Source organism: Mobula hypostoma, chromosome 2 (genome assembly GCF_963921235.1).
Source record: "Mobula hypostoma chromosome 2, sMobHyp1.1, whole genome shotgun sequence".
Lineage (NCBI taxonomy): Eukaryota > Metazoa > Chordata > Chondrichthyes > Myliobatiformes > Myliobatidae > Mobula > Mobula hypostoma.
In genome coordinates this window covers 26,246,070-26,272,630 of record NC_086098.1, presented here as the reverse complement: position 1 = coordinate 26,272,630, position 26,561 = coordinate 26,246,070, and the positions used below count along the sequence as shown (strand labels likewise).

General features: G+C 41.4%; 1 protein-coding gene across 6 annotated transcripts in view; it reads left to right on the top strand.

Annotated features, from left to right (window-relative positions):
- The window catches only part of ptprk (protein tyrosine phosphatase receptor type K), a 691,044-nt gene that overhangs the window by 275,961 nt on the left and 388,522 nt on the right, over positions 1–26,561 (top strand). For all 6 annotated transcript variants that reach the window (XM_063034492.1, XM_063034484.1, XM_063034476.1 and 3 more), the window contains exons 4-5: positions 10,519–10,600; positions 23,024–23,139. In XM_063034492.1, coding sequence (XP_062890562.1) covers positions 10,519–10,600; positions 23,024–23,139 — 198 coding nt within the window. The remainder of the gene's footprint in view (positions 1–10,518; positions 10,601–23,023; positions 23,140–26,561) is intronic.

Sequence of the window (26,561 nt, the reverse complement as noted above, 5' to 3'; positions counted from 1 at the left end):
TCAGAATTTCATTTTTGAAGGCCTCCCACTTACCAAGTACACCTTTGCCAGAAAATAGCCTGTCCCTGTCCACATTTCTGATACCATCAAAATTGGCCTTTCTCCAATTTAGAATCTCAACCCGAGGACCAAACCTATCTCTTTGCATATTTACTTTGAAACTAATGGCATTGTGGTCACTGGATGCAAAGCGTTCTCCTTAACAAACCTGTCACCTACCCTGCCTCATTCCCTAATAGCAGATCAAGTATTGCACACTCTCTCATTGGGACTTCTATGTACTGATTAAGGAAACTTTCCTGAACACATTTGACAATCGCTACCCCATCTAATCCCTTTTCAGTGTGGGATTCCCAGTCAGTATGTGGAAAGTCACCTAATATAACAACCTTCTGTTTTTTTTGCAACAGTCTACAATTTCTCTGCAAATTTGTTCCTCTAAATCCCATAGACTTTTGGGTAGTCTGTAATATAGTCCCATTAATGTGATCATACAGTGCCTATAAAAAGTATTCATCCTCTCCACCCTCCCCCCCCCCCCACTTTTGGAGGATCTTAACAGGTCAGGCAGCATCTTTTAGTGGTCCAGACTCAAAACATCAATTATCCCTTTGCTTCCACAGATGCTGCCTGACTTGAGGAGTATCTCCTGCAGTTTGTTTTTTTGCACTTGATTTGGTAAAGTTTAGAATGTTACATGCCAGAATTTCGGAAATGGGATCAGTATATATACAGTGCCTCTAAAAAAAAAAATCACCCCCTTAGAAGTTTTCATATTTTATGGTTTTTCCACATTGAATCACAGTGGATTTAATTTGGCTTTTTTCACACTGATCAACAAAAAAGACTTTCATGTCATAGTGAAAGCAGATTTCAACAAAGTGATAGATAGATAGATAGACATACTTTATTGATCCCGAAGGAAATTGGGTTTCGTTACAGCTGCACCAACCAAGAATAGAGCATAAATATAGCAATACAAAACCACAAACAATCAAACAACAATATGCAATTAATCTAAATTAATTACAAATATAAAACACAAAATAATTGATTGCATAAGTATTCACACCCTCATCCCTTAATATGACACCAAATCATCACTGGTGCAACCAGTTGATTTTAGAAGTCACACAATTAGATAAATGGAGATCATCTATGTGCAGTCAAGTTGTTTCAATTGATTGTAGTAAAAATACACCTGTATCTGGAAGGTCCAATGGCTGGTGAGTCAGTATCCTGGCAAAAACTACACCATGAAGATAGAGCACACTCCAAGTGAAATGTTATTGAAAAGTCAGTAGATGGATGCAAGGAAATTTCCAAGTCACTGAATTCCCCTTGGAGTACAGTTAAGTCAGTCATCTAGAAATAAAAATAATCTGGCACTGCTGTAAATTGGCCATCCTCATCCATCTGCAAGACAGTGACCCCAAGCATAAAGCCAAATCTACAGAGAATGGCTTAAAAGCAACAATATTATTGGCCTGGAGTGACCAAGTTAAAGTCCAGACCACAATCCAATTGAGAATTTGTTGCTGGACTTGAATAGGACTGTTCACTCATGACCCCCTTGCAATCTGACAGAGCTTGAGCAGGTTTGTAAAAGAGAATGAGGGAAAATTGCAGTGTCCAGATGTGCAAAGCTGATAGAGACCTATCCACAGGGACTCAAGGCTGCAGTTGCTGACAAAGGTACATCTACTAAATACTGACTTGGGGGTGAAAACTTCTGCAATCAATTATTTTGTGTTTTATATTTGTAACTAATTTAGATAACTTTGTAGAGATCAGTTTTCACTTTGACCCAAGTCTTTTTCTGTTGATCAGTGTCAAAAAAAAGCCAAATTAAATCCACTGTGATTCAATGTTACAAAACATGAAAACTTCTGGGGGGGGGGGGGTGAATACTTCTTGTAGGCACTGTACCTTTCTTATTACTCAGTTCCACCCATCCGACTCAGGAGACAAGTTCTCCAGTCTGTCCTGACAGAGCACTGCGGTGACACTTTACTTGAGTAGTAATGCCATCCCTCCTCCTTTAATCCTTCCCACTTTCTCGCATGAATACCGAACACCGCGTGAACAACGGAACACCGAAATATTAAGCTGCCAGCCTTGCCCCTCCTGCAAGCACGTCTTACTAATGGCTACAATAATTCCATGTGTTGATCCACACCCTGAGCTCATCTGCCTTTCATACAATACTTCTCATATTGAAATATAAGCTGCTCTGGACATTAGTCACACCTTTTGATTCTCGACTTTGTCTGAGGTTTTACCAACATCTGTCTCCGCAATCCCTCCACTGAGTTGAGAGTTAAAGGGCAAAAGTTTAGGGGTAACATGAGGGGGAATTTCTTTACTCAGGGAGTGGTAGCTGTGTGGAACGAGCTTCCAGCAGAAGTGGTTGAGGCAGGTTCGATGTTGTCATTTAAAGTTAAATTGGATAGATGTATGGACAGGAAAGGAATGGGGGGTTATGGACTGAGTGCAGGTCGGTGGGACTAGGTGAGAGTAAGAGTTCAACAGGGACTAGAAGGGCTGAGGTGACCTGTTTCCGTGCTGTAATTGTTATATGGTTATCTGTTCTGGCATTCTGGTTCCCATCCTCCAGCAACTCTAGTTTAAACCCAACTTAGAAGGCATTAGCAAGCCTTCCCACTTGGATGTTGGTCCCTTCCTGTTCAGGTGCAAACCATCCCTTCTGTACAGGTCCCACCTTCCCTGGAAGAGAGACCAATGATCCAAAAATCTGATGCTCTTCCCTTCTACACCAACTTCTTAACCACATATTAAACAGTTTAATCTTCCTAATTTTAGCCTCGCTAGCACGTGCATGGGTAGCAATCCCGAGATCAGAATGCTGGATGTCCTGCCCTTTATCTTAGCACCAAATTCCCTGATATCACTTTGCAGAACCTTCTCACTCGTCCTACCTGTGTCATTGGTAGCTCCATGGACCATGACTTCTGGCTGCTCACCTTCCCACTTAAGAATGCTGAAGACTCAATTCAAGATGTCCTGGACCCTCACACCTGGGAGGCTACATACCATTCAGGAATCTCGTTCTTGTCCTCTCTCTCTTCCCCTAACTAACCGAATCCCTTTTCGTCTCATCATAAACATATGTCTTTGTTTTTGGACCCCTCAGTCATGGAAAATGGTTTTTACTCTGTACCCAATCTATGGCTCTCCAGCGCAAGCACATCCTTCCTGTATTTGTGATCACCAGAATTGCACACAATACTCCCAGTGCAGCTCAACAGAGTTTTGTAAAGATGTAATATAATTTTCCAATTCCTGTAATAAGACCAGAAAATGCATGATGTCAGGCCACTTACGTGGAAAGAGAATCAAAGTTAACATTTCTGATCAAAGACCCTTTGAACAGGAAAATGGAGAAAGAGCACTTGTTTAGCAGCTGGGAGGGTGGAAAGTGAAGATATCTCTGTTGAGATAAAACGGTAATAACCAAGATTTTCTAGTCAATTAGTGAATGGAAACAGAGAGTGGGAACATAGAGAAAAGCATGTCATAGTGCAAAATGCAGAGTCGGAATTCCTGGACAGGCTGAGTACGTTCTCTACTCCCAGGTAGAATAAAAGTTAAGGGAGGGAAAATTGAGATGATATCACAGATGAATGACTAATAGTGATGGAGAAATCAATTGTAAGAGTCAATATTGAGTACACAAGGCTGCAGCAGGCCCTGCTGAAAGTAGGGGCAATGTTCCTCATGCTTGTGTTGAAAAGGTAAAGATGAGATGTGCTTTATTTGTCACACGCACATCGAAACATTGAAACTGGCATGAAATCACATCAGTGAGCACTGTGCTGGACAGCCTGTAAATGTTGCTATGCTTACAACACCAGCAGAGCATGCCCACAATTCACTAACCCCAACGGCACATCTTTGGAATGTGGGAGGAAACCAGAGCACCTGGAGGAAACCCCAGCGGCCGCAGGGAAGAGATTCAAACTCCTTACAGACTGGCAGAATTGAATCCAGGTGGTTGGCACTGTAATAGCAGTAAACAACTGCTGCAGCACCATGTTGCCCCCATTGTGTTGGGCCTCGTTGTAACAGTAGGAGAGGTCACCTGCTGTGTTCAGAGTGGGATGGAGAATTAAAGTAGTCGGCAATTGGAAGCTCTTGGTTGCATTTCTGGACTAAGCGCAGATGCTCTACAAAGCTGCGCTTTGGTCTCTCGGGCATTCTTTTAAATGCAAGAAGTTTATGTACAATCCTCTTTGATAATTGAAAACTTGATTTTAAAATTTAATGTGATTAATGCTGCTTTCACCAGTTTCTGCAGAAATATATTTTTGACAGTGCTCTTTTTGAAAATCAGTAACATCTCTGCAGGGAACTCTAAAAATCAATGGCTGAATCTATCAAGGTCACTGATACTTAAAATAACACCATTGGTTGAATGAGGGAGAGATACAGGTTGAGTGCCCCTTTTCTGAAATGCTTGGGGCTGAACGTGTTTAGGATTTTGGAATGTACAATAAGATAGCTTGGGATTGTCTTTATTTCCGACTCTTAAATTTATGTGCAATCATAAGTGGTGTTTACCTAACGCTTGTTCATCACACATGTTTACTAAACAGTTGAAATTGTTGTATACCATTAATATCATGAAAGTATAATGTGTGTAGGGTAACAAAAGCAGCACAGAAGCACTGGGAGAATACTTGAATCAGCTGTTGCACAACGGCATGTTTTCAGTCTCCAACTGTGATGCCATGTTTTGATTGAGCTTACAGTATACTCTATTTGTATTTTACTTCGTTTTTATACGTTACTGAATCCAAAAAAAATTAGCATTGTAAACTTTTTCTGATGTCCGATTTTCATCAGTGATGATCTTGACGAACTCATCAACGAATTTCTTTGCTGCTTCGTGATCAGCAGATACTTTATCTTAATAAATACTTTAAAATTTAATGTGCGTCTTTTCTTAAAATTCTGCAACCAGCCTGCTGAATATTCACAATGACCTTTAATATTCAGTTCATCGTGATAGATCTTTGTTTCTTCCATGATCAACATAGTGTTAAGCTGCTCTATCGCTGATGAATCCACTCTTTCAGTACAGGATTAAGATCTTCATTTTATTCTTTATGCAGTGTCTTTCCACTCAAAATGGTGGGCCTTTTAGAATAGAAATGTAAATAATACATTTAAAAAAACGTACATGTTACTAGTCATAAATGGTGAGGCTCTCATACACTGCTGCCAGTAATCCCCTCTGCCGTTTGCTTTTTCCTCCTCAATATAATCAAAATCTTCAGTAGTCTTTCAGTAAAGAGCGATTTAATTAAATTCTTAAGTTTGATAGCTTCTTGAATACTTCTAGTTTGGTGGAAAATAATTTATATTGACATGAGGAGGTCCAGCAAAGAGAGTTTAGGGAATTAGGTGCAAATTTGAAGGACAGGACCTCCAGGCTTGCAATCTCCGGATTGCTACCCGTGCCACGTGCTAGTGAGGCTACAAATAGGAAGATAATGCAGCTAAATACGAGGCTGAGGAGATGGTGCAGGAGGGAGGGCTTCATGTTTCTCGACAATTGGGCCTTGTTCCAGGGAAGATGGGAGCTGTTCCGATAGGACAGGTCGCACCTGAACTGGAGGGGGATTAACATCCTTGTGGGAAGGTTTGCTAGTGCTGCTCCGGGGGTTTAAACTAGATTTGCAGGGGGAGGGGAACTAGAGTGTTAGAGCAGATAGTGAGGATGGAGGAGGATGGAGGAGGATAAAGGTCATGTGAGAACTGCAAGTATAGTACATGGAGTAAAGCCAGGTTTAACATATAAAGAGGCTTTGAGGAAAGAGAAACAGAATAAAGGGTGTAATGGTAAGGTAGAAGGGCTAAAGTGCGTGTACTTCAATGCAGGAGGCATCAGGAACAAAGGTAATGAACTGAGAGCTTGGATACATACATGGAATTGTGATGTAGTGGCCATTACAGAGTCTTGGCTGGCACCAGGGCAGGAATGGATTCTCAATATTCCTGGATTTCAGAGGCTTAAAAGGAATAGAGAGGAGGGGAAAGGGAAGGAGGGGTGGCATTACCGGTCAGGGATACTATTACAGCTACAGAAAGGGTAGGTAATGTAGCAGGGTCCTCTTTTGAGGCAGTATGGGTGGAAGTCAGGAACAGGAAAGGAGCAATTACCCTATTGGGAGTATTCTATAGGCCCCTTGGTAGCAGCAGAGATACCAAGGAGCAGATTGGGAGGCAGATTTTGGAAAGGTGCAAAAATAACAGGATTGTTAACATGGGTGACTTTAACTTACCTAAGATTGATTGGCACCTGATTAGTTCCAAGGATTTAGATAGGGCAGAGTTTGTTAAGTGTGTCCAGGACGGATTCCTGTCACAGTATGTTGACAGGCGGACTAGGGGGAATGCCATACTAGATCTAGTATTAGGTAATGAACCAGGTCAGGTCACAGATCTCTCTGGGGGTGAGCATCTGGGGGACAATGACCACCGCTCCCTGGCCTTTAATATTAATCATGGAAAAGTATAGAATCAGAGAGGACAGGAAAATTTTTAATTGGGGAAGGGCGAATTATGAGGCTATAAGGCTAGAACTTGCGGGTGTGAATGGGGATGATGTTTTTGCAGGGAAATGTACTATGGACATGTGGTTGATGTTTAGAGATCTCTTGCAGGATGTTAGGGATAAATTTGTCCCGGTGAGGAAGATAAAGAATGGTAGGGTGAAGGAACCATGGGTGACAAGTGAGGTGGAAAATCTAGTCAGGTGGAAGAAGGCAGCATACATGAGGTTTAGGAAGCAAGGATCAGATGGGTCTATTGAGAAATATAGGGAAGCAAGAAAGGAGCTTAAGAAGGGGCTGAGAAGAGCAAGAAGGGGGCATGAGAAGGCCTTGGCAAGTAGGGTAAAGGAAAACCCCAAGGCATTCTTCAATTATGTGAAGAACAAAAGGATGACAGGAGTGAAGGTAGGACCGATTAGAGATAAAGGTAGGAAGATGTGCCTGGAGGCTGTGGAAGTGAGCGAGGTCCTCAATGGATACTTCTCTTCGGTATTCACCAATGAGAGGGAACTTGAAGACGGTGAGGACAATATGAGTGAGGTTGATATTAAGGGAGAGGAGTTGCTAAAATACATTAGGACGGATAAGTCCCTGGGGCCTGACGGAAAGTCCCCAGGCTGCTCCATGAGGCGAGGGAAGAGATTGATGAGCCTCTGGCTAGGATCTTTGTCCTCGTTGTCCACGGGAATGGTACCGGAGGATTGGAGGGAGGCGAATGCTGTCCCCTTGTTCAAAAAAGGTAGTAGGGATAGTTTGGTTAATTATAGACCAGTGAGTCTTGTGTCTGTGGTGGGAAAGTTGTTGGAAGAGATTGTTAGAGATAGGATCGATGGGCATTGAGAGAATTATGGTTTGATCAGGGACAGTCAGCATGGCTTTGTGAAGGGCAGATCGTGTCTAACAAGTCTGATAGAGTTCTTTGAGGAGGTGACCAGGCATATAGATGAGGGTAGTGTAGTGGATGTGATCTACATGGATTTTAGTAAGGCATTTGAAAAGGTTCCACGCGGTAGGCTTATTCAGAAAGTCAGAAGGCATGGGATCCAGGGAAGTTTGGCCAGGTGGATTCAGAATTGGCTTGCCTGCAGAAGGCAGAGTGTCATGGTGGAGGGAGTACATTCAGATTGGAGGATTGTGACTAGTGGTGTCCCACAAGGATCTGTTCTGGGACCTCTACTTTTCGTGATTTTTTATTAATGACCTGGATGTGGGGGTAGAAGAGAGGGTTGGTAAGTTTGCAGATGACACAAAGGTTGGTGGTGTTGTGGATCGTGTAGAGGATTGTCAAAGATTGCAGAGAGACATTGATAGGATGCAGAAGTGGGCTGAGAAGTGGCAGATGGAGTTCAACCCGGAGAAGTGTGAGGTGGTACACTTTGGAAGGACAAACTCCAAGGCAGAGTACAAAGAAAGTGGCAGGATACTTGGTAGTGTGGAGGAGCAGAGGGATCTGGGGGTACATATCCACAGATCCCTGAAAGTTGCCTCACAGGTAGATTGGGTAGTTAAGAAAGCTTATGGGGTGTTAACTTTCATAAGTCGAGGGATAAGGTTGAAGAGTCGCGGGGTAATGATGCAGCTCTATAAAACTCTGGTGAGGCCACACTTGGAGTACTGTGCCCAGTTCTGGTCGCCTCACTATAGGAAGGATGTGGACGTATTGGAAAGGATACAGAGGAGATTTACCAGGATGCTGCCTGGTTTAGAGAGTACGCATTATGATCAGAGATTAAGAGAGATAGGGCTTTATTCTTTGGAGAGAAGGAGGATGAGAGGAGATATGATAAAGATGTACAAGACATTAGGAGGAATAGATAGAGTGGGCAGCCAACGCCTCTTCCCCAGGGCACCACTGCTCAGTACAAGAGGGCATGGTTTTAAGGTAAGGGGTGGGAAGTTCTAAGGGGATATTAGAGGAAGGTTTTTTACTCAGAGAGTGGTTGGTGTGTGGAATGCACTGCCTGAGTCAGTGGTGGAGGCAGATACACTAGTGAAATCTAAGAGACTACAAAACAGGTATATGGAGGAATTTAATGTGGGGGGTTATATGGGAGGCAGAGTTTAAGGGTTGGCACAACATTGTGGGCCGAAGGGCCTGTAATGTGCTGTACTATTCTACGTTCTATGAGATTTGAAAGGTATTAAATCAATCATTGTTGGTTGACAGCCTCTGTGATTTTTAGATATGTCACATTTTCTAACCAAACTTATATTAATAATGACATAGGTTTGGTTATAAACTGTGACAAAACTGAAAATCACGGAGACTGTCAACCAGCAATGATTGATTCAATGCCTTTCACATCTCATGTCATTATTAACCTTGGAAATGTTTAGGCAGTTCTGGTTTTAGGTTTGGTGCAGGCTGGCGACATTGAGGATGCTGATCCTGGTGCAAGTACCATTGCAATAGTATCATAATTGTTAAATCAGCTTCACTGAAAAATTGTTTTCACTTGCTGACTGGGAAATCATATTGGTAATTATGCAGTTTGAACCAATATTCTTTATATTCCTGAGGTACAGGCAATAATTGGGATATCCCCATAGAATTCTGCCAGGTTTATATTATTTATGCTACGAATAAATAGATTCACTGTGAGTCCTCTGCTGTACTGTAGCTCTTTTTCCCAACGGTCAATCTAAATGAGCAATTATTTTTGTTCGCCAGATCATTTGCTTAAAACAAAAAAAAATGTAAGATCACATTATTAGTAGACCACTGCTTTTCAAATTTACCTTATTTCTGTCAGTCACAGGAGCAGAATCAGGCCATTCTGCCCATCAAGTCTGCTTTGTCATTTCATCATGGCTGATCTACTTTCCCTCTCAACCCCAATCTTTTGCCCTCTCCCTGTAACTTTTGATGCCCGAGAAAATCAAGAACCTATCAACCTCCATTTAATTATACCCAATGATTTGGCCTCCACAGCTATTTGTGGCACTATACATCACTTTATTATGTCAGATTCATGATATCACTGTGATTATACTGTAAACTGTAATATTGCTGAAAATCACAGAAGCTGTCAACCAACAATGATTGAGTCAATGCCTTTTGAGTTCCATCAAAACTTTTCCATTAAACGAGAAGTATTAAGTAAGCTTTTGGATGTATATGTTGTGAAGGAGTTAATGAAATCGCTATTTACTCAAAGAATGTACTAAGATTTTGCAGATTATATTGACAAGGCAAACCCGTTTCAAATGGTTTTTGGTTGAATCATGTACTGAAGATAAAATTCATAATTTCTGGAGGTGCAAATTGCAATTGAACTGGAATAAAGGATTGGTCTAATATGTAGTCGACTGATAACCCACCTGCTGTTTGTCCTCTACTTCTGATGAGATTCTCAGAGCAGCAGCTGCCAAATGGCCACTTGATTGCTGATGCAGAGAAACAGACAATGTTAAAAGTTATGTTGAAACATCCCCAAACTGGCCTTAAGGTTCAAAATGTGCAATTATCTTCCTGTTTCATATTCACTGGTAACACAGCCGACATCTTGCCCATCTCTAATTGTCTTTCAGCAAGCCTTGTCGTTAAGTTTCAGCAACAAGCAACGTGCAGCAAATTCTGAATTCAGCTTATCAATACTCTAGTATTTGTGTCAATTTTGGATACGTGACCATGGCATTTGTTGATTGAACTCTGAGGAATTTCTTGAAGGTCAATCTTCGTCACTACGTCTAACTACTGTCATTTCCTACCTAACAACTCAGTAAGAATACCTTCACCAGAAGAGCAAATACCTGTTCAGTTGTTGGCCATTATCTCCATCTTAAAGGCAATAGAGATGGCATTTTCTAACCATGCCTTGAAGCAGGGCAAAGACTGGGGATTGGTGTTGCGATGTAAGAACATTTTTTTTCCTAAATAAGTAATTGAATGTGAATGGAGTATTAAATTGTTTTAATGATTTTTTTTGTGTGTTTGCAGGTAATCTTTGAAGCAGCTGTCTCTGACAAGCAAAGAGGATATATCGCCATCGATGACATCCAGGTGTTGAGCTACCCGTGTGGTAAGTGCATATTCTTGTTCAGAATACAGAGAAGTTTGAGGGTAGAATTTTGATTAGAGGCTAGCTTTTATCAACCCAAGAAAGAATTAATTTGGATATTAAATAGACTTTTCCCTTTAAAATCAAATCTGGACCTTTTTGTCACACAATGGCAACATTTAACATTGATGTGAATTTTTTCTACTAATCGCTGTGATGATCTGTCTGTGTCACTATTAATGCATTCTATTTCAGTTTCTATATAGTTATGGAATTGTATGGTACAAAAACAGGCCCTTCGGCTCAAAATATCTAAATTGACTATCAAATACCTATTTCTACTAATCCCAAATTACCATTACATGTCCGTTACCACTCAAGTCTGTTCAGCCCCTCTTATTGCATTCTCCTTGAGTTGGTGGAGTATTCCAAGGCTTGCCATCTCTATTAAAATAGGGTCTTTATTTTCAGATCCTTTCGTTGTTTCATCTTTCTGTATCTGTAATCAATTCCAAGCCTTATAAAGGTTTCTAGACTGTTCCATCACTAAAATCAAAGTTGAGTTTATTGTCATGTGCACAGGTGCAATGAAAATCTTACTTGCAATAGCATCACATAAACAGCATTCGTAAGAGAAGCATTTAGAATCTGAATCAGGTTCAATGTCACTAGCATAAGTTGTGAAATTTGACTTTGCGGCAGCAATACAATGCAAAGCATAATACTGTAATAGAGAAAATGTACATTACAGTAAGTGTATATATAGATTAAATAGTATAAGAAATAGCAATAAAATGTAGTGAGGTTGTGTTTGTGGGTTCAAAGACCGTTCTGAAATTGGGTGGCAGATGGGAAGAGGCTGTTCCTGAATCATTGAGTGTGTGCCTTCACACTTCTGTACCACCTCCCTGATGGTAGCAGTGAGAACAGACCATGACCTGGATGACAGAGTCCGTAATGATGGGCCTTTGTGTGGCATTGCTTCTTGAAGACATCCTGGATACTGCAGGAAGAAGCTAATGCTCATGATTGAGCTGACTAAGTTTACAACTCTCTGCAGCTTACTTCAATCCTGTGCTGTAACCATCCCCTTCCCTTTACCAGACAATGAAGTAGCCAGTTAGAATGATCTCTGCGGTACATCCATTCTTAGTGACAAACCAAATGTTCTCAGACTCTTAATGGAATATAGTCACTGTCTTGCTGCCTTTATAGCTGCATTGATGTGTTGATTCCAGGTTGGATCTTCAATGATATTGACACCCAGGAACTTGAAATTACAATTGAGATATACAACTTTTACAAGAGAACACAATGTAATAAGAAAACATACATTTTAGTGCAAAATGGGTTATAGGATTTCCAAACTGTAGTGATTATTCTAATTGTTTCAACATTCGTGGGTATTCCCTTGGTTGGCAAAAGATCTGCAATTTTCAACCAAAATTTCACCACTCGTCCAAAGTATCTGAATTTATCAGGTTATCCATGGAAAACAAATGGAGTTACACAGCATACACCAGCAATCCCTAGTGTAAGCAAAGTACAACGTGCATCCAGCTCCTCATCTCAGTTCATGTGTGCTACTCCATTGGATTCAGTGATGTACCTGCACTGGACTTGAACTCATCTGATTTCTGCTGGGCAAATTGGAACCAGCTAAAATGTGTACTGAGTTTACTTAGTTATTGCAGTGTTAGTTGGAAATCATTATGATCTGACCTATTGTTTAGGAATCTGACATCTGAAGTACTCAGATGAAGTGAAAAGAACAGGCAGAGAGCCAGCAAAAATGTAAAAGAAAATCTTCCTCCATTTTCATAGTTCATTAACCAGCATACCAGTTGTTAAATATTTCCCTTGCCTCTGACATGAGGTAATTTGAAGTCCAAAATGTTAATCTAATGTGGCAGTAAGCTATCAAACCATGGAAATCATTTTACAAATGGGACTTATTTCCCTGCAACGGATACTCTTCTATGCCTTAATTCCAAATAATATGGATAGAAATATAATCATTGTAGATAAATTGGAAATTTGATAAAAGCAAATTATTTTACATTTCAATTTACTAAAAAAAAGTAATTATTTCTTCAGTTACAGGTATCTGCTTATGATAGAAACAGAGAAAATAGGTGCAGGAGTAGGCCATTCAGCCCTTTGAGCCAGCGCCATTCAGTACGATCATGGCTGATCATCCAACTCAGAACCCTGTACCTGCCTTCCCTCCATACCCCCGATCCCGTTAGCCACAAGGGCCATATCTAACTCCCTCTTAAATATAGCCAATGAACTGGCCTCAACTGTTTCCTGTGGCTGAGAATTCCACAGATTCACCACTCTTTGTGTGAAGAAGTTTTTCCTCATCTGAGTCCTAAAAGGCTTCCCCTTTATCCTTAAACTGTGACCCCTCGTTCTGGACTTCCCCAACATCGGGAACAATCATCCTGCATCTAGCCTGTCCAATCCCTTTAGAATTTTATACGTTTCAATAAGATCCCCCCCAATCTTCTAAATTCCAACGAGTATAAGCCTAATCGATCCAGTCTTTCATCATATGAAAGTCTTGCCATCCCAGGAATCAATTTGGCAAACCTTCTTTGTACTCCCTCTATGGCCAGAATGTCTTTCCTCAGATTAGGCGACCAAAACTGCACACAATACTCTAGGTGTGGTCTCACCAAGGCCTTGTACAACTGCAATAGTACCTCCCTGCTCCTGTACTCGAATCCTCTTGCTACGAATGCCAGCATACCATTCGCCTTTTTCACTGCCTGCTGTACCAGCATGCCCACTTTGAATGACTGGTGTATAATGACACCCAGGTCTCGTTTCACCTCCCCTTTTCCTAATCGGCCACCATTCAGATAATAATCTGTTTTCCTGTTCTTGCCACCAAAGTGGATAACTTCACATTTATCCACATTAAATTGATCTGCCATGAATTTGCCCACTCACCTAACCTATCCAAGTCACCTTGCATCCTTTAGCATCCTCCTCACAGCTAACACTGCCGCCCAGCTTCGTGTCATCCGCAAACTTGGAGATGCTGCATTTAATTCCCTTGTCTAAGTCATTAATATATATTGTAAACAACTGGGGTCCCAACACTGAGCCTTGCGGTACCCCACTAGTCACTGCCTGCCATTCTGAAGAGGTCCCGTTTATTCCCACTCTTTGCTTCCTGTCTGCCAGCCAATTCTCTATCCACATCAATACCATACCCCCAATACTGTGTGCTTTAAGTTTGCACACTAATCTCCTGTGTGGGACCTTGTCAAAAGCCTTTTGAAAATCCAAATATACCACAAATATACCACAGGTTCTCCCCTATCCACTCTACTGGTTAGATCCTCAAAAAATTCTATGAGATTCGTCAGACATGATTTTCCTTTCACAAATCTATGCTGACTTTGATGATTTTTCTGCTTTCCAAATGTACTGTTATCACATCTTTGATAACTGACTCTAGCATTTTCCCCATCACTGATGTCAGGCTAACTGGTCTATAATTCCCCGGTTTCTCTCTCTCTCCTTTTTTTAAAAGCAGGGTTGCATTAGCCACCCTCCAATCCTCAGGAACTAGTCCAGAATATAAAGAGTTTTGAAAAATTATCACTAATGTATCCACTATTTCTTGGGCTACTTCCTTAAGCACTCTGGGCTGCAGACCATCTGGCCCTGGGGCTTTATCTGCTTTTAATCCTTTCAATTTACCTAACACCACTTCTCCACTAACATGTATTACCCTCAGTTCCTCCGTCTCACTAGACCCTCGGTCCCCTACTATTTCTGGAAGATTATTTATGTCCTCCTTAGTGAAGACAGAACTGAAGTGGTTATTCAATTGGTCCGCCATGTCCTTATTCCCCATGATCAATTCACCTGTTGTGACTGTAAGGGACCTACATTTTTCTTAACCAATCTTTTTCTTTTCACATATCTATAAAAGCTTTTACAGTCAGTTTTTATGTTCCCTGCCAGTTTTCTCTCATAATCTTTTTTCCCTTTCCTAATTAAGCCCTTTGTCCTCCTCTGCTGAACTCTGAATTTTTCCCAGTCCTCAGGTGTGCCGCTTTTTCTGGCTAATTTGTATGTTTCTTCTTTAGAAATGATACTATCCATAATTTCCCTTGTCAGCCAAAGGTGCACTACCTTCCTTGGTTTATTCTTTTGCTAAACTGGGATGAACAATTGTCGTAGTTCATCCACGCGACCTTTAAATGCTTGCCATTGCATATCCACCGTCAACCCTTTAAGTAGCATTTGCCAGTGTATCTTAGCTAATTAATGTCTCATACCTTCAAAGTTACCCTTCTTTAAGTTCAGAACCTTTGTTTCTGAATTAACTATATCACTCTCCATCTTAATGAAGTATTCCACCATATTATGGTCACTCTTACCCAAGAGGCCTCTCACGACAAGATTGCTAATTAACCCTTCCTCATTGCTCAATACCCAGTCTAGAATGGCCTGCTCTCTAGTTGGTTCCTTGACATGTTGGTTCAGAAAACCATCCCGCATACATTCCAAGAAATCCTCTTCCTCAGCACCCTTACCAATTTGGTTCACCCAATCTATATGTAGATTGAAGTCACCCATTATAACTGCTGTTCCTTTATTGCACACATTTCTAATTTCCTGTTTAATGCCATCCCCAGCCTCACTACTACTGATAAATCACTTTTTTCTAAATAAGCAAATTGATCATATTTTGAACAGTGTTGATGAACATTTCTTCGTTAGCTTAGTGAAAACTATCAAGTATTCATTTTGTCTTTAGCAGCAACTTGTCAAATTGCATCAATGTTCAATAATTTGTGAAATTGATTCTTCTAATTAGAGCTCTATGATTTTCTGAACAGAAGTGAATGTCTTGCCTCTATAAATATCCTTTGCAAATCCAACCACTACCCAACTCATGAACCCACCCACAGATGATTGAGTTAAATTTACAATAAAAGTTAGGGTCTACACTTTTTTGAGGTCTCTGCATGATATGTTTTTTAGTTCTGAAAACTCAGCTTTGCCAGATTTAAGCACAGTAGAATAGCAGTTAGTCTCGCACTGCTGCAGTGTCAGTGACTTGTGTTCAATCCTGCCACTGTCTGTTCGAAGTTTGTGCATTCTCTTCACGGACATGTGGGTTTCCTCTTTGTTCCGGTTTTCTCCCACATTTCAAAGCCATACGGATTAGCAGGTTACTTGGATCTAATTGGGCAATGTGGGCTCATCGAACCAGAGGGGCCTGTTACCAAGGCTGTATCTCTAGGTAAAATAAAATGACTTGGCTCTTTTCCTAACCTTCTGATTTGCTGAATATTCTCCAGTTTGAATATAGTACTCATCCCTATGAAGAACTGCAGCATGTTGAAATACCTAAGTGCTCCTTTTGGTCTGAATGACCACATCTGCAAGAATGCACCACTAGTTTGATCTGCTGGAGTACAAGGTTTTGGGGCTTGAGTATCAGTTGCAGTTTTGAGAATAGCCCATTGTTAAAAGTGATCAATCTGCACACAAAAGGAAATGCGTTCATGGGGAGGAGAATGGGATGCTGTGAGAGGAAGTGAGGTAAGCAGGTATTCAGGGAAACTTCAGAGTCCATCTCACTCCAGAACAATGTTTCCATGTTAGAAAATAATCAGACAAAAGATGGGCAATTTTGCATTGTAGACAAGAAACCAAGATGCCCTATGGTGTCGGGGCAAAGAAGTCAGAATGATCAAAGTACAGGCAAAAGAGATGATAGAGAGTTGGAGGACATATTTCACATTGTTATGAAGGGGGATGAGGTCCTGCTTCCTGAAGTTGGGGAGTTTGGTAGCAGATTAAGGCACTGATTTCCACCACAACATTTTACCAATGAAAGGAATAGAAAGGAAATCAAATGGGTGAGAAAGTGATGCTCGACAACAGTGTTCAGATTTTTGGATTACTGAAACTGTTTCTTGGGGAAGGTGGGACTGGAGGGTTACACCTGGAGCTTGCATGGGAGGTTTGCAAGTGTTGCTGGGGAAAATCTGCACGAACGTGCAGGGTAGTAAGAATGAAGAACATCTAAATATCGAAGATAAAGAGCATCTAGATTAGATTAGATTATGAAGACACACAGTCCTCTTTTATTGTCATTTAGTAATGCATGCATTAAGAAATGAAACAATTTGTTCCTCCAGAATGATAACACAGATACACAAGACAAACTGAGAGAAAAAAAACTGACAAAAACCACATTATTATAACATATAGTTACAACAGTGCAAAGCAATACCGTAATTTGATGAAGAACAGACCATGGGCACAGTTAAAAACAAGTCTCAAAGTCTCTCGAAAGTCCCATCATCTCACGCAGATGGTTGAAGGGAGAAACTCTCCCTGCCATGAGCTTCCAGCGCCGCAAACTTGCCGATGCAGCATCCTGGAAGCACCTGAGCACAGTCCGACTCAGAATCCGTCCAAAAACTTCGAGCCTCCGACACCGAGCACCATCTCTGCCGAGTGCTTCGACCCCGGCCCTGGCAACAGGCAGTAGGCAAAGCTGAGGATTTGGGGCCTTCCCCTCTGGAGATTCTCGATCGCACAGTAGCAGTGGCAGTGAAGCAGGCATTTCAGAAGTTTCTCCAGATGTTCCTCCATGCTTCTCACGTCCGTCTCCATCAAATCAGGATTGTGCACGGCCCCTATTTAACATATACAATATCGATTTGGAGCGGCCACGCGCGCTGTGTCACGCTGCCATCTTCTCCTCCCCTCCTTTCTGTGTAATGGATAAGAATTTTTCACCTCATGAATGAGTAGCCTGAAGGACTGGTGGAGACATTTAAGAAAAAATTACATGAACATTTGAATCTCCAAGGAGATGCAAAGGTCTGTAAGTGCTGTAATCTGGAACAAAAAGAATGCTGAAGGATATCAACAGGTCAGGCAGCACTCAGTGTTTGAGAGTCAAACCATCAATTTTCTCTCTGCTTCCACAGGTGCTGCCTTGCTTATGGATTTACTCCTACAGTTTGTTTTTTGAATGCTTGAATTGGTAGTGTTTTGGATGTTACATGACAAAATCTTGAAAAAGGGATCAGTATATATGCAGTACCTATAAAAAGACCCTCTCATGTCAAAGTGAAAACAGGTCTCAATAAAGTAATGTAAGTTAATTACAAATATAAAACACAAAATAATTGATTGCATAAGTATTCACCCTCATCCCTTAATATGACACGCCAGATCATCACTGGTGCAGCCAATTGGTTTTAGAAGTCATATATTTAGTTAAATGGATGTCATTTTTCGAGACCTCTGTGCAGTCAAGGTGTTTTAGTAGAATGCAGTAAAAATACACCTGTATCTGGAAGGTTCAACTGCTGGTGAGTCAGTATCTTGGCAAAAACGACACAATGAATACAAAAGAATACTCCAAACAACTCCACGAAAAGGTTATTGAAAAGTACAGGTCAGAAGGTGGACACAAGAAAATTTCCAAGTCACTGATATCCCTTGGAGTACGGTGAAGTCGATCACCAAGAAATGGAAAGAATATGGCACAGCTGTAAATCAGCCTGGAGCCGGCCGTCCTCGAAAACTGTGTAACTGTGCAAGAACGGAACAAGTGAGGGAGGCCACTAACAGACCTATGACAACTCTGGAGGAGTTGCAAGCTTCAGTGGCTGAGATGGGAGAGACTGTGCGTATGACAACTGTTGCCCGGGTACTTCACCAGTTGCAGCTTTATGGGAGAGTGGCAACGAGAAAGCCACTGTTGAGGGGAAAAAACCTCACATGAAATCTTGGCTAGAGTTTGTTGGAAGGCAGACTCTGAAGTCAGCTGGAAGGAGGTTCTGTGGTCTGATGAAACCAAAACTGAGTTTTTTGCCATCAGACTGTATGCCAAACACTGCACATCATTTAAAAATACACCATCCCTACCATGAAGCATGATGGTGGCTGCATCATGTTGCGGGGACGCTTCACTGTAGCAGGCCCTGGAAGGCTTGTGAAGGTAGAGGGTAAAATGAATGCAGAAAATACAGGGAAATCCTGGAGGAAACCTGATACAGTCTGCAAAAAGAACAGTGACTTGGGAGAAGGTTTGGTTTTCAGCAAGACAGTGACCCCAAGCATAAAGCCAAAGCTACACAGGAATGGCTTAAAAACAACAAAATTGATGTCCTTGAGTATCCAAATCAGCGTCCAGACCTCAATCCAATTCAGAATTCGTGACTGTTCTTCAAAAGGGCTGTTCACTCATGATCCCCGTGCAATCTGACAGAGCTTGAGCAGTCTTGTAAAGAAGAATGGGGAAAAATTGCAGTTTCCAGATATGCAAAACTGATAGAGACCTATTCACACAGAATCAAGGCTGTAGTTGCTGCCAAAGGTACATCTGCTAAACACTGACTTGAAGGGGGTGAAAACTTGTGCTATCAATTATTTCAACCTCACTCCTTCGGAACGCTCTGCTCTCCACTCCCTCCGCACTAATCCTAACATTATTATTAAACCCGCTGATAAAGCGGGTGCTGTTGTAGTCTGGCGTACTGACCTCTACCTTGCCGAGGCACAGCGACAACTCGCGGATACCTCCTCTTATTTACCCCTCGATCGTGACCCCACTAAGGAGCACCAGGCCATTGTCTCCCACACTATCAACGACTTTATCCGCTCAGGGGATCTCCCATCCACTGCTACCAACCTTATAGTTCCCACACCCCGCACTTCCCGTTTCTACCTCCTACCCAAGATCCACAAACCTGCCTGTCCTGGCCGACCTATTGTTTCAGCTTGCTCCTGCCCCACTGAACTCGTTTCTGCATACCTCGACACTGTTTTATCACCCCTTGTTCAATCCCTTCCGACCTATGTTCGTGACACTTCTCACGCTCTTAAACTTTTCGATGATTTTAAGTTCCCTGGCCCCCACCGCTTTATTTTCACCTTGGATGTCCAGTCTCTATATACTTCCATCCCCCATCAGGAAGGTCTCAAAGCTCTACGCTTCTTTTTGGATTCCAGACCTAATCAGTTCCCCTGTACCACCACTCTGCTCCGTCTAGCAGAATTAGTCCTTACTCTTAATAATTTCTCCTTTTGCTCCTCCCATTTCCTCCAAACTAAAGGTGTAGCTATGGGCACCCGTATGGGTCCTAGCTATGCCTGCCTTTTTGTTGGGTTTGTGGAACAATCTATGTTCCGTGCCTATTCTGGTATCTGTCCCCCACTTTTCCTTCGCTACATCGACGACTACATTGGCGCTGCTTCCTGCACGCATGCAGAACTCGTTGACTTTATTAACTTTGCCTCCAACTTTCACCCTGCCCTCAAGTTTACCTGGTCCATTTCCGACACCTCCCTCCCCTTTCTAGATCTTTCTGTCTCTGTCTCTGGAGACAGCTTATCCACTGATGTCTACTATAAGCCTACTGACTCTCACAACTATCTGGACTATTCCTCTTCTCACCCTGTCTCTTGCAAAAACGCCATCCCCTTCTCGCAATTCCTCCGTCTCCGCCGCATCTGCTCTCAGGATGAGGCTTTTCATTCTAGGACGAGGGAGATGTCTTCATTTTTTAAAGAAAGGGGCTTCCCTTCCTCCACTATCAACTCTGCTCTTAAACGCATCTCCCCCATTTCACGTACATCTGCTCTCACTCCATCCTCCCACCACCCCACTAGGAATAGGGTTCCCCTGGTCCTCACCTACCACCCCACCAGCCTCCGGGTCCAACATATTATTCTCCGTAACTTCCGCCACCTCCAACGGGATCCCACCACTAAGCATATCTTTCCCTCCCCCCCTCTCTCTGCATTCCGCAGGGATCGCTCCCTACACAACTCCCTTGTCCATTCGTCCCCCCCATCCCTCCCCACTGATCTCCCTCCTGGCACTTATCCGTGTAAGCGGAACAAGTGCTACACATGCCCTTACACTTCCTCCCTTACCACCATTCAGGGCCCCAAACAGTCCTTCCAGGTGAGGCATCACTTCACCTGTGAGTCGACTGGGGTGATATACTGCGTCCGGTGCTCCCGATGTGGCCTTTTATATATTGGTGAGACCCGATGCAGACTGGGAGACCGCTTTGCTGAACATCTACGCTCTGTCCGCCAGAGAAAGCAGGATCTCCCAGTGGCCACACATTTTAATTCCACATCCCATTCCCATTCTGACATGTCTATCCACGGCCTCCTCTACTGTAAAGATGAAGCCACACTCAGGTTGGAGGAACAACACCTTATATTCCGTATGGGTAGCCTCCAACCTGATGGCATGAACATTGACTTCTCTAACTTCCGCTAGGCCCCACCTCCCCCTCGTACCCCATCTGTTACTCTTTTTAATGCACACATTCTTTCTCTCACTCTCCTTTTTCTCCCTCTGTCCCTCTGAATATACCTCTTGCCCATCCTCTGGGTCACCCCCCCCCCGTCTTTCTTCCCGGACCTCCTGTCCCATGATCCTCTCGTATCCCCTTCTGCCTATCACCTGTCCAGCTCTCGGCTCCATCCCTCCCCCTCCTGTCTTCTCCTATCATTTTGCATCTCCCCCTCCCCCTCCAGCTTTCAAATCCCTTACTCACTCTTCCTTCAGTTAGTCCTGACGAAGGGTCTCGGCCTGAAACGTCGACTGCACCTCTTCCTACAGATGCTGCCTGGCCTGCTGCGTTCACCAGCAACTTTGATGTATGTTGCTTGAATTTCCAGCATCTGCAGAATTCCTGTTGTTTGCTATCAATTATTTTGTGTTTTATATTTGTAATTAAATTAGAGAACAGTTTTCACTTTGACACCCAAGAGTCTTTTTCTGTTGATCAGTGTCAGACAAGCCAAATTAAATCCAGTGTGATTCAATGTTGCCAAACAATAAAACATGAAATCTTCCAAGGGGAGGCGGGGAATTTTTTATAGGCTTGGTAAGTAAACTGTCGTGAAGAGATTGTGGGCCAAGAACTTGGATATGTGATCCTTGACTAAAAGAAATGTGTTTTCCAACATAAAGGAGGTATCCAGAGACTGTTTAGTGTTTGTCTGATAGAGATTTAAAGTGTCTTTGGAAAAAATCTGAGTGAAGGGGTGTTTTTTTCCCCCCAGCTGGTGAATTAATTGTGTAAATCTGAATAAAGCAGATTTGATTCAGCTGTGTTTAACCAACTAACTCAATGAGATGTTTGCTGTCTCTGCCCACATGGGCCAGATGAAACAGTTGACTACCTGTGTCCAGTAAGTTGCAGCTGAAATGCCCTGTGAACTGGTTGTCCCAAGGTGGCAAAGGTATGAGGGGCCATTGAGGTTCTCCAGAATATTGGGATGGGTGAATTGTCCAATGAGTGGAGGTTCAGCAGCCTGAGCCAGTGCATTTGAGTGCAGAAGACTAAGGGATGGTTTCATTAAGGTCGACAAAAAATTATGATGGAGCATAATAAAATGGATACATTCCGCTTAGCTGGTGTGCCTGGAATCGGGAATTTAAAGGTTAACCACTCAGCACCGAGATAAAAAGAGATTTCTTCACCGAGAGGGAGGCTGAAATTCTTTACCTAAAGTGGTTGTGGAATATCATTTGCTGAGTAAATTCAAGACAGATTGATAGATTTTCAAATATTAAGGGTACTTGGGAATATGAACTCGGTGTTAGAAAGTGGCACTGAGGTAAAAGACCAACCATGATCTTATTGAATGCTATTAAAAATGGGAGGAGCTGGATGTATTGCTTTTGATTTTCCTCATTCGTCGGAAAAGAATTTTAAACAAAATGAAAACAGATTATGCTGGAGCACACTTTGGGTCCAGGAAGCATCTGTGGAAAGATAAACAAGTTAAGGTCTCGGGTCGAAAACCCTACATCTCAACTTTAATCGGTTTCGTTGAAATACTTCATACTTTATTGTTGCCAAACAATTGATACTAGAATGTACAATCATCGCAGCGATATTTGATTCTGCGCTTCCCGCTCCCCGGATTACAAATCGATAGTAAATATTAAAAATTTAAATTATAAATCATAAATAGAAAATAGAAAATGGAAAGTAAGGTAGTGCAAAAAAAACCGAGAGGCAAGTCCGGATATTTGGAGGGTATGGCCCAGATCCGGGTCAGGATCCGTTCAGAAGTCTTATCTCAGTTGGAAAGAAGCTGTTCCCAAATCAGACCATATGAGTCTTCAGGCTCCTGAGCCTTCTCCCGGAGGGAAGAGGGACGAAAAGTGTGTTGGCTGGGTGGGTCGTGTCCTTGATTATCCTGGCAGCACTGCTCCGACAGCGAGGGTGTAAAGTGAGTCCAAGGACGGAAGAAGGATAATATGCCAGATAGTTAAGAATCAATTGATATTATTGGTGTTCCTAATTACTGTTGAGTATTTTGCACAAACCAAGAGTGAATGCAGTTTACTGACACATTGAAGTACGTTGAAGACTTTTGTCACAGACATGTCAAAATGTTTCTGTTTTGCAGACAAATCTCCTCATTTTTTGCGACTTGGAGATGTGGAAGTAAATGCAGGACAAAATGCTACATTTCAGTGCATCGCTACAGGCAGGGACACAGTGAATAACAAGCTGTGGCTACAGGTGAGATCGAGCAATACCGTATTCCCATCTGTCTCGTAATAATTCATTCTGTCAAAAATAGAGAAAAAAAAGTCGATGTATTTTATGCCATACTGACTTCCTCAATCTGTATAGAAAAAATATTTCTCGAACTTCCATATTATGGAAGTTGAAACAACTGTGCAGTTTATTTTTTACTGGTACATAAATATTCAGTGAATCTGCAGTTTTGAATGTACTATAGTTTAACACACAGTAGGTCATCTCACTTAGAATATTACCCTGAAGCAAAACTGTTTCACGTTTAGTAATGAGATTTAAGTGACTGTTGGATTCAGAAAACCAGAGACTGAATCAATTATGGTTATGTAAATTACTGCTAGGGGAGTGGTTATCGTCAACTCCATGTAAAATCCTCTTGATAAAGTTGAAGGAGCACATAATAGATGAATACTTTCCATTGATGTGAAAGATACAGCCAACTGATACACAATTAAAGAGATACGTTTCCTGGATTTCTTTAATGAGGAAGGAAGCAGCAGTTAAATGCTGATGCGTTTGGCATATTCCATAAACTCAGCAGAAAGTAAGATATGTGCATAATGGCAGAGCCTGGACAGTGATTAGAAAGCACTATTTTTGTTTGCACTTGCTCCAGTTTCCTTTGTTCGTTGTTATGAATGTGTTGTGGCAGTTGATTCTCTTCTCAGTTTCTGAAACATCCATAATTCTTGTGTAATGAACACAAGTGAGTTTTTGAAGCATTGGCAAAGCAAAAGCAATGACGCACAACTGATTATAATATGGTGCTTATTATATCAATGAGAAAACAAAGTGACAGATTAAAATCTGAGAAAATATTTCTAATGGATTGATCATGACAGCAGATTGAAAAATGTGCTGCACAGTAAGACTAATTTTGTTTTACTATAGTGTTGAAGAATTCTCTCTAAGATTTACAGTATTTCTTGTGATAAATTCATTTCATTTTGAGATGGGAGCTTGCTCATTTTTCAATGATTTGGATGCTTATTCGCTGTATATAAAACCATTTGAACACAGTTGTTGCACTCGGAAAAGACGATCAATGCTTTGAAGCAAGTACAGGAGAGATTTACTGAAATAGACCCAGGAGTATGGGATTACTGTTATGCGAAAGTAGTGGAAAAGCTGGGGTCATTCCTGGAGAAGACTGAGGGGATTCAATAGAGGCGATTAAAATCATAAATAGTTTACTAAATAGAGATAAACTGTTTTCTGCAGCAGAAGAGCCGATGATCAGAAGGGACAGATACAAAGTGGTTGGGAGCTGATCCAGAGGGGACTCAAGAAGAGGTTTTTTTGAAAATAGTGAACTGTTGGCATTTAGATTGCAGTACCTGAGAGGGTGATGATTGTAGATTCAATAGTAGATTTAAAAGGAATTGAATAAATTGCAAGTGAGTAAGAGTGGCAGCATTGCCTTTCGATAGGACTGCTTTCTCAATGAGCCCACTGACCACTAACTGTGGCATACTCGTCCATGATTGTTTTGATCTGATCTAATGGCAGACCATATAAACTAAAGTCTGGCTTATTTGGGCTGCCAAAACTACTTGCATCACCTCAAGATGTTTCAAGTGATGCAGTTTGTTCCTTTTGCAGGTGACACAAGGAGTGAATTGCAAAAGGCGTGGGCACACAGTAAAAATTCACACAAGCTCCATAGCAACTAGTTCCAAAATACAAACCTATTTATTAATGCTTAAATGTAAAATGCTTTATTAAGGTTATGGTTTTAAACATAATACTGGAACCTAGCATTATTTAGGCAATTTATTTATCCAGCTAACACATATCAGTTAGATTTGCGCACTGAGTGGCTCTTCTGTAAATCTGCACTGTTGTAGTTCATTATTTTCATAATGTTTTGCACCTTAACGTTTTCTGTAGAAAGTGCATATTTTCATCAGTAGTTTAAAATAATGGGTGTGTTAAACTGAAGCAGAATCTAATAATATATTTGAACCAAAAGTATAAAACCATTAGTTGTAATTGAGGAAGTTCAGTAGAGCTTGTCTCTAGATTTAAAACAACATTTGGAATTGCAGTGAGCTTTGTAAAGAAGTTTATAGTTTAAAGTTTTGAGGAAACTTCTATCCTAAAAAGCATAGGATTTTTGGAATTGAAAGTTGAATATTTTCTTGAATGGGTTGGATTTTATCTATGTATTCATCTGAAAATTTCCTAACACGTATCTGCTTGCGTACCAAACTTGTCTGAGTATTTCTGAGGCTGCAGTCAGCTGCTTCATTCAGTGCTTTGTGATTAAGTCAGCCAGTACTTAAAATGGCCAACTTGTATTAATCTCTGTGATGGCTTGTCACAGCTGCTTAAACACTGGGCCAGGAGAATATCTATTACATAGAAAACAGAAACAATTCCTGTAGCTGACCATATCATTAAAAGTATGCCATCTCGATTGTTTTAATGTTATACTCTCAAAAGCAACACAATAGAATTATGATATACAGTGGATTCCAGTTAATTGGACCATAGGTTAATCAGGGCAGCCACTGATTTGGGACAACTCTTAAAAAACAAAAGTAAATCAAGAAAATATTTGGGATCCCCTTCATTTGCTTGCCACTTAACTGAGGCAGGAGACTGGTGGCTGGCGTCAGTCACTGTGCTTAGAGCAAACAGATTTATAATAGCATCACTTGCGTGTTTGTGTTTAGAAAGCAGTGAATTTTGACACTGATGGTTTGCGAGTATTGAACTATAAGACAATTCCAAACTGGTTTGCTCACTGTGGTTTCAAGTGTTCAGGCTTGGGGATGCCAGAAATAGTCAGCAGCAAAAATGAAACAATTCACTACTTCAATTTAGAAACTATGATGAATTTGAAGGTATCGACAATGATCATTAATGTTACAATGGAAATCAAGATTGGAGGATGCAATTATTGAAGACGGTCCACTATGTGCACTAGGCGTCTGTGCTGACTTTGTTCATTTGCAGTAAATCAAAACAACATGTCAGTGTACACTGAATGAATTTCTCCATTGACACCTGTTAGAAATTAATGCAGTTTTATAAGGTATGGTAGTTTTGGCAGTGCTTTAATTTATTCTGTATTTCATTTAAATGCATAATTTGTCTTTTTTACACCTTTTTAACTATTTCCATGAAACTTTGGCCAATTGGGACAGTCGCTTAATTGGGCCAAAATGTTGATGTTTCTCAATTAACCAGAATCCTCTGCATTGTACAAGAGAATAGTGTCAAAATTAAATTATTCTGAGGATATTTGAGGAAAGCAAATCTATTCTCATTCTCTAAAATATAAATGTCAATTCAGTAATTGAATTGCTGTGCTTTGTAATTAGAGTAGCTGTAGGGTGAAAAAGTTTCCTTGTTGAACTTGCCTGTTTGCTGTGTTATTGAACTGATCAACCATG